General features: G+C 42.5%; 1 protein-coding gene across 19 annotated transcripts in view; it reads left to right on the top strand.

Moving 5' to 3' along the window:
- Ubap2l (ubiquitin associated protein 2 like) overlaps positions 1–12,635 on the top strand; it is a 60,721-nt gene that overhangs the window by 32,197 nt on the left and 15,889 nt on the right. For all 19 annotated transcript variants that reach the window (XM_042682130.1, XM_042682120.1, XM_042682128.1 and 16 more), the window contains 7 exons: positions 4,447–4,645; positions 5,184–5,461; positions 5,547–5,719; positions 8,527–8,716; positions 9,647–9,701; positions 11,400–11,574; positions 11,903–11,975. In XM_042682130.1, the coding sequence (XP_042538064.1) occupies positions 4,447–4,645; positions 5,184–5,461; positions 5,547–5,719; positions 8,527–8,716; positions 9,647–9,701; positions 11,400–11,574; positions 11,903–11,975 (1,143 nt within the window). The remainder of the gene's footprint in view (positions 1–4,446; positions 4,646–5,183; positions 5,462–5,546; positions 5,720–8,526; positions 8,717–9,646; positions 9,702–11,399; positions 11,575–11,902; positions 11,976–12,635) is intronic.

The following is a 12,635-nucleotide window of genomic DNA, read 5'->3' as shown; positions in this document are numbered from 1 at the left end:
TTTTTTTATTTATTTATTTTTGGCCAATCCTGGAGCTTGAATTCAAGGCCTGGGCATTGTCCCTGAACTACTTTTGCACAAGGCTAGCACTCTGCCATTGAGCCACAGCACCACTTCTAGCCTTTTCTGTTTATGTGTAGCTGAGGAATGGAACCCAGGGCTTCATACATGCTAGGCAAGCACTCTACCACTGAGGAGCCATATTCTCAGCCCTAAATATAAATGTTAAATAACATTTAAGAAATATTATTGTTAAATGTGGTCTTCATCTTTCAGTTTAATTTTGAAAAAGGTTCTTGGACTAGACTTAATAGCACTTCTGTTGGACTTATAGCACAAGTGGTAGATTTCCTGTGTAACCTTGAATTCAAGCCCCCAGTACCTTCTACAAAAGAGAAAACAAAACCAGTGTAGTTCAAACTCACATGTAGTATACTATGTAGCCCAGGCTTTGAACTCAGGATTCTCCTGACTTGCTCTGCCTCCCAAATATTGGGATTTCAGGAATTTGCCACTATGCAAGGTTTTTTTGTTTGGTCTGGTCATTTGTTTGTTTGTTGTTGTTGTTGTTGTTTTTGGTCGGTCGTGGGGCTTGAACTCTGGGCCTGGGCGTTGTCCTTCAGCTCAAGGCTAGTGCCCTACCACTTGAGCCATAGCACCACTTCTGGCTTTTTTTTCTGCTTATATGGTGCTGAGGAATCAAACCCAGGGCCTCATGCATGCAAGGCCAGCACTCTACCTGAGCCACCTTTCCAACCCCTTGGTCTGGACATTTGTTTGTCAGTCCTGAGCCTTGAACTCAAGACCTAGGTCTATTCCTGAGCCTCTCTATGCTCAAGGATAGAGCTATACCACTTGAGCCATAGTGCCACTTCTGGCTTTTTCTGTTTATCTGGTACTGGGGAATCAGACCCAGGGCTTCATGCATGCTAGACAAGCACTCTACCACTAAGCCACATTCCCACCCCAAGGAATTTTTATCTTTTTTTTTTTTTTTGCTTTGCCCTTGCCAAGCTAGCACAATATAGCTGTCACATTTTTTCACTGGTTAGTTTTAGTATAGGATCTTGCTTCCACCTTGATGTGATGGAACAGAGCTGCTCCACCTTATAGTGGCTAGGAAACAGGAATGAGAGGGAGAGACTAGGAATAACAGTATACCTTCAAGCACCCCAGTGACCTACTTACTTCACCTAGAGTCTACCTCCTGGTTTCTTTCACTTCCCAATAATGCTATCAAGTTAAAGATCTAAAGCAACTAATCTATTGATTAAACCAGAATCCTCATGATTTAGACAGGTTGTGGCAGTGCAAGCCTGTAATTCAAGCTACTCAGGAAACAGATCAGAATCATCCAGCCAGGCAAAAATCATCTAAACGAACAAGTCACAAATGGTACCATCACTTTTTTCTTTTCATTTTTTTGGTCGGTCATGGGGATTGAACTTTGGGACTGGTACTGCCCCTAAGCTTTTCAGCTCAAGGCTAGCACTCTACCACCTAAGCCACAGTGCCATTTCCAGTTTTCTGAGTGGTTTATTGGAGGTAAGAGTCTCATGGATGGGGCTGGGACGGTGACTCAGTGGTAGAGCGCTTGCCTTGCATGCATGAGGCCCTGGGTTCAATTCCTCAGCACCACATATAAGCAAAAAAGAAAAAAGCCGGAAGTGGCACTGTGGCTCAAGTGGTAGTGCGCTAGCCTTGAGCTGAAGAGCTAATGGACAGCTCCCAGGTCCCACAACCGGACCCAAAAAAAAAAAAAGTTCATGGACTGTGCTGCCCATGGACTGTGCTGTAATCCTGAGATCTCAACCTCCTGAGTAGCTGAAAATGGAGCTGTGACTCAAGTAATAGAAAGCTCATCTTGTGTGAAAAAATTGAGGGACAGCGCTGACCCTGAGATCAGAACCTAGTACCTGTACCAAAAAAAAAGCTAAAAAGTGGCTTGTGTTATTAGTCCAGTGGACAAGTGCTGAACAAGCAGTCCAAAACCTCTGATATTAACCGAGCACTGGTAGCTCACAACTAAAACCCTAGTTATTCAGGAGGCTGAGATTTGAGGTTTGCAGTTCAAAGCTAGCCCATGCAGGAAAATCTGAGAGACTCTTATCTCCAATTAATTGCAAAAAAAGCTGGAAGTGGTACTGTAGTTCAGATGGTAGAGTGCTAGCCTTGAGCAAAAGGAGCTTAGGGACAGCACCTAGACCCAGAGTTCAAGCCCCACGACTGACAGGGAGAGAGAAAGAGGGAGAATGAGTGGGAAGAACTTGGTGACGTTCAAGGCCAGTCTGGGCCATAGGGTGAGACTTACTTGCCCCCAAAAGGGAGTTTTTCTTGGTTATTAGGAAGCAATCACACTGATTTGTTGATTGGTTTGAAAATTGGGGTGTCTATCTCTTTTTCACCTGTGTTTTCATAGTCACCGCATTCAATTGAGATGGTTGTGGTTAATTGGTTTTGTTTTATTGGAAAAATCTTTGTGACTGAAGTAAAATGTTACAATTACCTTCATGTTAATAATCAAATATTGGTTATTTTAAAAAATACTAAAGGTGTGGGGAGCTTTACAGTTCTTAACTTTATCCATGAGGACAGAATGATAATGTTACCAGCTTTTAATGGTTCTTATAATTTATTTTATTTTATTTTATTTTTTGGGGTCCGGTCATGGGGCCTGAACTCTGGGCCTGGGTGCTGTCCCTCAGCTCTTCAGCTCAAGGCTAGCGCTCTACCACTTGAGCCACAGCGCCACTTCCGGCTTTTTTTCTTTTTGTTTATGTGGTGCTAGGGAATCGAACCCAGGGCCTCAGGCATGCAAGGCAAGCGCTCTTATCACTGAGCCACCTTCCCAGCCCGGTTCTTATAATTTTTGAGGCAGTTTAACTGTTAACAGATTGACCTTGATCCTCTTGCCTCTGAAGTGTTTATCTTTTTTTTTTTTTCTTGTTTTGGAGGCTTGAACTCTGGACCTGCAATCTGTACCTGAGCCTCTTTGTGCTCAAGGCTAGTGCTCTACCACTTGAGCCACAGCGCCACTTCTGTCTTTTTTGAGTAGTTTATTGGAGCTGAGAGTCTCCTGGGGACTTTCTGCTCTGGCTAGCTTCAAACTGTGATCTCAGATCTGAGTAGCTAGAATTGCAAACATGAGCCACCAGCACCCAACTGCCTCTAAATTTTTTTTTCATAAAAACGTTAAGTTTACACATATTGCTATTCATAATAGTCTCAACTTTTGAGTAATTAGTGTGCATTGTACAGGAGGGAGTAAGTGCAAAAGTATTTTTTTCTTTTTGTTGGTTATCGGGCTTGAACTCTTGGCCGGAGTGCTGTTCTGAGCTCTTCAGCTTAAGGCTAGCGCTCTACCACTTGGGCCACAGTACCACTTCTGGTTTTCTGGTGGTTAATTGGAGATGAGAGTCTCAGACTTTCTAGCCCAGGCTGGCTTTGAACTGTGATCCTCAAATCTCAGCCTCCTGAGTAGCTAGAATTACTGGCTTGAGCCACTGGTGCCTGGCTAAATATATTGTTTAATCCTACAACTTGTGTGTACTTTTTTTTTCTGGTGTTATTGAGCTTGTGAACTTTAGACTTTCACTTACTGGTAGGCAAATGTACTGCCACTAGAGCTATACCTTATTGTGTGTGTCCTGGGGCTTGAACTCATGGTCTAGGTGCTGTCCATGAACTTTTGTTCAAGGCTAGTGCTCTACCACTTGAGCCACAGCTCTGTCTCTGGCTTTTTGATGGCTAATGGGAAATAAGTGTCTCACAGACTTTCCTGCCTAGCTGGCTTCAAACCATGATCCTTAGATCGACCTCCTGAGTAGCTAGGATTACAGGTGTGAGCCGTTGACACCTGGCACAAGCCACACCTCTTGGTGACTTCTTTTTATTCTCCTGTTCAGATGAGTAAACTGAGATAAGGAGAGAGTAATAGTAAATTTTCCAAGATTTCATACCTAAGGTTTGAACCTAAATAATTTTTACTGTAGAACTTGTACTAAACATAACAGATTGTGCTGTGTACTCAGTCTGTTAGCTCTTATTTTTCATTTTTTAATGTTTTACATTTATTTGAGACAGTGTCTTGTGTAGTCTGTCTTGAATTCCTGGGCTCAAGTGATCCTTCTGAGTGGCTGGGACACTTAAGTATATGCAGTGACTCTTGGTTTGGTAACATTCTTTCATGTGTGTATATGTTTATCTGATCAGGTCATACTGTGTAGCTTAGGCTGGTGTAAAACTTAGTTTGTAGCCCAGGCTGCTTTGTAACTCAGTATCATCCTGTCCTTATCTTTTGTGCTAAGATTACAGCCATATGCTAATATATACACCTTGTTCATGTTCTTTTTCTGATCTGTCTTGGGTTTTTGGCTGGATAAATAACTTTGTGAGTAGCTGAGTGAGATTACTGATCCAGAGACTAATTATTTTGTTGATCTGTAGGTGAGCATGTTAGGGAAAGGATTTGGTGATGTTGGTGAAGCTAAAGGTGGCAGTACCACAGGCTCCCAGTTCTTGGAGCAGTTTAAGACTGCTCAGGCCTTGGCTCAGTTGGCAGCTCAGCATTCTCAATCTGGAAGCACCACCACCTCCTCTTGGGACATGAGCTCGACCACACAATCGCCATCTCTGGTGCAGTATGGTAAGAAGATTATAGTGACTTAAATCCTTTACCCATTCTAGTATTATTGTTAATAGACTGGCAGGAGGATTGATAACTGTGTCGAAGAGAATGAGCAGTATTTCTCTGATTTTCCTTAGTCAGAAACTTAGATAATAAAAATTGAAATAATATATCTGTTATCAAACTTACATGCATAGTTGCAGTTTGTTTTTGTTTTGATCTAGGTATTTGGATGAGATTCTCATTAGATTAGCCCACAGTTTTTTTTAAATGTCAAACTACTTTTGGGTTCACAGGATGGGCCATCTAAGACCTTATTAACTTAGGGCAATTTGTAGATTTCTTTGTTATAAAAGCAAAGTTCAAGGGTTGATTTAATTAGATGTTACTTAACAAATCCTATAATATTTACCAAAGGAGATGAGATTCAATCCCAAATGTACATGTTTAAATGAGTTTCTGAATCTTGAGGGCCTCATTTATGGCACTAGTACATGATAGTATTTTTTTGGGACCACACATCACCTTTGTTCTTACTTTGGGTTTCCTCTTGTAGATTTGAAGAATCCAAATGATTCAACAGTGCATAGCCCTTTTACAAAGCGCCAGGCTTTTACCCCATCTTCAACCATGATGGAGGTGTTCCTTCAGGAGAAGCCACCTGCAGTGGCTACCTCCACAGCAGCACCTCCACCACCCTCTTCTCCTTTGCCAAGTAAATCCACCTCGGCCCCACAGATGTCTCCTGTGTCTTCAGACAACCAATCCTCCAGCCCTCAGCCGGCTCAGCAAAAACTGAAACAGCAGAAGAAAAAGGCCTCCCTGACTTCTAAGGTACTTGATGATGTGTTATTTGGGAATTGAGATTTATGACTAAGTTTAGAAATTAAATTCTGTTGTCTTTCACTCATCTTTGTAGATTCCTGCTCTGGCTGTGGAGATGCCTGGCTCAGCAGATATCTCAGGGCTAAATCTGCAGTTTGGGGCATTGCAGTTTGGGTCAGAGCCTGTTCTTTCTGATTATGAGTCTACCCCCACCACGAGCGCCTCTTCAAGTCAGGCTCCAAGTAGCCTGTATACCAGCACGGCCAGGTATAGGAAACACTAATTATAGGACCTCTTTCAGTAATCTTTTAAATTTTTTCTTAGTTTTTTGAAACTCTAGAGAAGTCATGCATTGACTGGATGAGAGAACAGTAGTCAATCACAGTATTTTGTTGACTGCTATATATGTTTTTGTTGTTGTTGCTGCTGCTGCTGTTGTTTAATTTATGTGCCAGGCCTTTTCTGTGTATGTGGTACTGAGGAAGTGAACCCAGGACTTCATGTATGCTAGGCAAGCACTCTACCACTAAGCTACATTCCCAGTCCTATAAATATGTATTTTAAGAGGAAAAATATAGATACAAATATGATACATATGTATTAGCCAGACTATAGGCTCCTGCCTATAGTCCTAGCTACTCAGGAGTTGAAATCTGAGGATCACGGTTCAAAGCCAGCCTAAAAAAGGAAAGTCTATGAGATTCTTATTTCTAGTTAACCACCAAAAAGAACTGGACCTATGGCTCAAGTAGTAGAGCATTAGACTTGAGCAAACAGTCTCAGAAATAGCATCCTACCCAAGTTCATGCCTCAGAACAGGCATGTGCATGCACAAGCGCGCACGCGCACACACACACACACGTTGCCAGGTGCCAGTGGCTCACAGCTGTAATCCTAGGTACTTGGGAGGCTGAGATCTGAGGATCATGGTTCAAAGCCAGCCTGAGCAGAAAAATCCATGAGTGTGTGTGTATGTGTGTCTGTGTCTGTGAGTGTGTACTGGGGCTTGAACTCTGGGCCAAGACGCTATCCCTGAGCTCCTTTTGCTCAAGCTAGCACCATTTGAGCCACAGTGCCACTTAGACTTTTTCTGTGATTAATTGGAAATGAGTCTCATGGACTTCCCTGCCTGGGCTGGCTTTGAGCTGCGATCCTCAGATCTCAACCTCCTGAGTAATGAGGATTACAGGCGTGAGCCATCAGCTTCTGAGACTTTTATGTCTAAGCACCAGAAAGCCAGAAATGGCATTGTGACTCAAAGTGGTAGAGGTCTAGCCTTGAGCAAGAGTTCAGGGACAGGACAGTACAGTGCCTAGGCCTTGAGTTCAAGTCCCACATCCAAGGGAAAAAAACACATACAAACATATGAATACACATATGTGTGTATATACATACATCACACACGCATGTGTGTGTGTTTATTTGTAACTTGAAACAGATATATGCTCCTTGGATATTTTTAGGATGTTCAAGCTCAACCAGGTACTGGTGGTTCATGTCTATAATGTTAGCTACTGAGATAGGAGGATAGAGATTTGAAGCCAGCCCTAGCAGACAAATTTGTGAGATTCCATCTCCAGAAAAATGCAGAAAAACTAGAAGTGTGACTCAAGTGGTAGACCTCCAGGCATTAGTGAAAAAGCTGAATGAGAGTGAAAGGAAGACCTTGAGACAGACAGACACACACACACAATCTCTTTTGAAGATCTTATTAAGAATAACAACAAACATCTTGTTGGACTCTTAAACTGGTTGACTCACAAGTGCCAGTAATCTTAAATTTAACAAGGTTGTCAAGGAAGTCTGGAGCTCAGGACTTTACAAATTGAGTTTGAGCAAAAAATGACTTTTCTTTGTTGAAGCTTCTTGTTATGTACAAAACAGACCAAGAGTAGTGTCCATTTTACTGACTTTGAGCTTATACCTATAGATTGTAGGGAAAGATGGGTTTTCTTTCAATTTTGAAATTTTATTTTGATTTTCTTTCTTTTTGGCAGTAGTAAGGTTTGTACTTGCTAGACAGATGGCTCTACCACTTGAGTCACACATCCATGTTCCCTTTTGATTTTTTTCAGAGGTAGGATCTCATTTTTTTTCTTGGATATGTATGGATGTTTTTGTTTGTTTTTCATGCAAGTAGTTTTCTACATGGGCTGGCTTTGAACCACAATGCTGAGATCTCAGCCACCTGAGTAGCTGAGATTACAGGTGTGAGCCACCAGCATGTGTTTATATTTCCTGCCATAGCTGAGATGACAAGTGTATACTACCATACTTAGCTAATGGCTGAGGTGAGATCTTGAGAAGTTTTGCCCATGTTGTCCTCATTCTCCATCCTCCTGATACCAGTCTTTAAAGTAATTAAAATTAGATCTGGGTGTGTGGCTTAGTGGTAGAATGCTTTTGCATAGCATGCATGAAGTTTGATTCCTCAGTACTACATTAACAGAAAAAGCCAGAGGTGGTGAGGTGGCTCAAGTGGTAGAGTGCTAGCCTTGAGCAAAAGAAGCTCAGGGACAGTGACCAGGCCCTGAGTTCAAGCCCCACGACTGATCCCTTAAACCAGTGTTTAAATTTACAAATATGAATCATGAATGCCTGGCTGATATTTTTAAGCATATATACATATATGCTTATTTTTTGGTGGTAGTGGTAGTGGTACTAGGGATTGAAATTAGGGCCTTGCACTTTGCCAGCGAGGTACCCTGCCACTTTAGTCTCTCCTCCAGCCTCTTTGCATTGGTTATTTTCAAGGTAGGATCTTTCTTTATGCCAAACCTGCCTTGGGCTTTGATCCTCCTACTTCTGGTTCCTGTGTCACTGGGGATAATAGGTGCACTGTGATTCTCCTTTAACTGGGTGAACAGGTGTATGCCTGAGTTGGAGTCTTGTGAACTTTTTGTTTCCTGGGCTAGCCTCAAGCCATGATTCTCTGATGTCTGCCTCCCACATAGTTTAGGATTGCAGGCTTGAGCTCACCTGTGCCTAACTTACACTGTTGTTATTTGTTTCTACTTCCATAGTATTAGTGCATCTACTGTGTTTCTGAGATTCTCTTCTTTTCATTTTCACAGTGAATCTTCATCTACAATTTCATCTAACCAGAGTCAGGAGTCTGGTTATCAGAGTGGCCCAATTCAGTCGACAACCTATACCTCCCAAAATAATGCTCAGGGCCCTCTATATGAACAGAGATCCACACAGACTCGGCGGTACCCCAGCTCCATCTCTTCATCACCCCAAAAGGACTTGACTCAGGCAAAGGTACTAATTTCACAAGCCTCTTAGCATTTATTTTGAAAATAATGCCAAGGTCTCTTAAATATTTTACTTACAACCTTGCCTGGAGCCTATCGTTAGGTGCAAATTTAAGAAACTTTAGGAATGTTGGCTGAAAATTTTAAAATAAGGATAGAAAAATAAGCCAGGTGCTGGTGGCTCACCTGTATAATCCTAGCTATTGAGGAGGCTGGGATTTGAGGATCATGGTTTAGAGCTAGCCTGGGCAAGAAAGTCTGTGAGACTCTTTATCTCCAATAAACTGGGGGGAAAAAAAGAACCGGAAGTGGAGCTGTGGCCCAAGTGGCAGAATACTCGCCTTGAGCACAAAGCTCAGGGATAACACCCAGGACCAGCCATTTAAAAAAACAAACAAAACACTTCTGAGATTAGCAATATTTTTTCCTAAACAAACCTGGAGACTCAGCCAAAAACCATTCTCTTTACAGTATAGATTGTGTCTTACAGAATGGATTTCAAATACCCGTTTTCTCTTGGAAGGTCTCATTGTTAGATTTCATAGAACGTATCAGTACATCTTACCTTGGTTTGTCTGCTTGTTGGTGAGAGGGCTAGTGTATACCAGAGCTGATACGGAGCAATTACCAGATGCAGTGGTCAGGATAGATGATTTGGCTCTTAGTCTTAGAACCTTCCACAGTGATTGCTGGATTTAGACTTTGTGCCTTTCCTAAATTAGTTTTAGGTTTGGATAACTTCACCTATTTAGTTGTTGCTCTAAGTCACTCAAGTGCTTTCTGTAATTGTCTGGTTTTCATTTTTAGTTATTTTGTATCACTGTATTGATCCTTTGGTTACCTAGGCATTTGTTCTAAAAGGATTAACTAAGCTGTGTGATTGCCAATTTCTTTTACCTGTGAGTTTGTTCTTATTCCTATTTTTTTCTCATACCAGAATGGCTTCAGTTCTGTGCAGGCCACGCAGTTACAGACCACGCAATCTGTTGAAGGTAGGTATTCTCTAGGCTTTTTCTTAGTGTTTTTCTTCCTGTGTCAGTTTTTTCTTTTTTTGGTGGTAGTACTGCAGTTTTGAACCCAAGGACTCTTGCTTTCTAGGCTGGTGTGATACTGCTGAGCCATACTTTCAGCCATGTTTTTTGCTGGGCATTTTTGATAGATAGTTGCTTCTTGCTCAGGTGTATACTTGGGCTATAATGCATATATTTTGGGATTCCCATCATAGCTAGGATGGCAGGTGTTTGCCAGTGAATCCAGATTCCTTATTTTGATATGGAGTCTAGGTACTTTTTCTTTTTTCTTTTTTTTTTGGGGGGGGGGGCCCGGTCGTGGGGCCTGAACTCTGGGCCTGGGCGCTGTCCCTCAGCTCTTCAGCTCAAGGCTAGCTCTATCCCTTGAGCCACAGTGCCACTTCCAGCTTTTTTCTTTTTGCTTATGTGGTGCTGAGGAATTGAACCCAGGGCCTCATACATGCAAGGCAAGCGCTTTACCACTGAGCCACCTTCCTAGCCCCGCTAGGTACTTTTTTAGGCTGGCCTGGAACCAAAATTTTCCAGTCTCCCTAATAGCAGAGAATGACAGGCATGTGTCATTGAACCAGTAGTGGGTTAAGGAGTCTTACAATCCTCTCATTCTCAGCATCCCAAGTAACTAAGATTACAGCCCTGAATCATTGCTTCACCTTGCTTCAAACACTTTCAATATTGTTGCCTCTTTTTTTTTTTTTCTTTTTACTTTTTTGCCAGTCCTTGGGCTTGACCTCAGGACTTGGGTCCTGTCTCTGAGCTTTTGCTCAAGGCTAACACTGTACCACTTCAGCCACAGTGTCACATTTGGCTTTTTCTGCTTATGTGGTACTGAGGAATCAAACCCAGGGCTTCATGCATGCTAGGCGAGCACTTTGCCACTCAGCCACGTTCCCAGCTCTGGCCACCCCTTTTTTTTTTTTTGGCAGTCGTGGGGCCTGAACTCTGGGCCTGGATGCTATCCCTCAGCTCTTCAGCTTGAGGCTAGCACTCTACCATTTGAGCTACAACACTACTTCCAGCTTTTTGTGCTTATGGTGCTGAGGAATCGAACCCAAGGCCTCATGCATGCAAGGCAAGCACTCTACCACTGAGCCACTTTCCCAGCCCACCACCTCTCTTTTTAAGAGACAGTTTTCTACTGTGTAACCCAATCTCATTTAGGACTGTAGTTACATTTTGCTTTTAAAATAGTTCATTTCTGCCATGTGGGTGGTCCATACATATAATCCTAACTACTAAGGGGGCTGAGATCTGAGGATCACAATTCAAAGCTAGCCCAGGCAAGAAAGTCTGTGAGACTCTTCAATTAACCACCAGAAAACTGGAAGTAGTGCTGTAGCTCAAGTGGTAGAGCACCAGCCTTGAGCTGAAAAGCTCAGTGACAGTGCCCAGGCCCACAACCTATCAAAAAAAATAAAAATAGGGTCTGGGAAAGTGGCTCAGTGGTAGAGTGCTTGCCTTGCTTGCATGCGGTCCTGAGTTCGATTCCTCAGCACCACATAAGCATAAAAGCAAAAAGCCAGAAGTGATGCTGTGGCTCAAGTAGTCGAGCGCTAGCCTTGAGCTGAAGAGCTGAGGGACAGGGCCCAGGCCCCACGACCGGACCCAAAAATAAATAAATAAAATAGTTCTTTTCCCCTGATAGTCCTTTTTCATTTTTAGGTGCTACAGGCTCTGCAGTGAAATCTGACTCACCTTCTACTTCTAGTATCCCCCCTCTCAATGAAACGGTATCTGCAGCTTCCTTACTGACCACAACCAATCAGCACTCATCCTCGTTGGGTGGGTTAAGCCACAGTGAGGAGATTACAAATACCACCACCACGCAACACAACAGGTGATTTGGGGTGAGGATAGAGGTTGAGGTTGGTGAGTTTCAATAACAGGGCTCTGTGGTCCTGTCTTATGCCATCTACATAATAGAGACCACATTAGCCTTTCTTTTTGTGTTAAATGGGTGACCTACAAGTTATTTGAAATGATAACAGATGAATACTTATTTTCCCCTTTCAACATCAGCTCTTGCTTTAAGTGCTTATTATACCTGCCTTTTGTTTATTGTATGATCTTATACCTCCTTAACTTCTGTATTCTGTCTTTATGTAAGCACCATGGGTCAGGTAGCCATAACACTTTTGTTGATGTCAATCTCTTTATCCTTATAGCACATTATCTACGCAGCCGAATACCTTATCATCATCAACATCTTCTGGGCGCACTTCAACATCCACTCTTTTGGTAAGTATGACATAGTGAGAAGCAATGAATGGTTCTTAGAGTTTTAACATCCAACCCCAAGGTTCTCAGAGGGAATTGTTGAAATTTCCTTTGTGACTTTGTACATTTACTGAATTGAGATTATAGGACAAAGGAGCGGTGCTGGGAGGCAAAGAGAAGCCATAGAAACCAGAAATACTGCAGAGCTTAAAATTCAAAAGTCAGCTGGGCATCAGTGACTCATATCTACAATTCTAGGTACTCAGGAGTTTGATACCTGAGGATTATGGTTCAAAGCCAGCCCAGGCAGAAAAGTCAGTGAGACTCGTAGCTCCAGTTAACCACCAAAAAACCTGAAATGGTGCTGTGGTTCAACTGGTAGATGACTAGCCTTGAGACACAAAGCTAAGGGACAGTGCCCAGGTCTAGTTCAACCCCCCCAGTGTTTGCCCCTCCCCTCCCCCAAATTAAAGCATAAAGCAGAGGTCAGGGTAGAGCTTTTGGTCAAAGAATTGATTGCAAAATATAACATCTATTTCTGGAGTTAAGCTGAGTTAAGGACATTTGCTTGGGGAAAGATCTGAAGGTAAAACTTGTTTAGGAGTCTCTTTTTCCTCAGATACATAATTTTAAGTTTAAAGTCAGATCTTATCCTTTTCCTTGCTCATGAACTAGTAACTC

The sequence above is a fragment of the Dipodomys spectabilis genome, unplaced genomic scaffold, assembly GCF_019054845.1.
Source record: "Dipodomys spectabilis isolate Male_0828 unplaced genomic scaffold, ASM1905484v1 ptg000069l, whole genome shotgun sequence".
In the NCBI taxonomy this organism is placed as follows: Eukaryota; Metazoa; Chordata; class Mammalia; order Rodentia; family Heteromyidae; genus Dipodomys; species Dipodomys spectabilis.
This window is presented reverse-complemented; position numbering and strand designations above follow the sequence as displayed.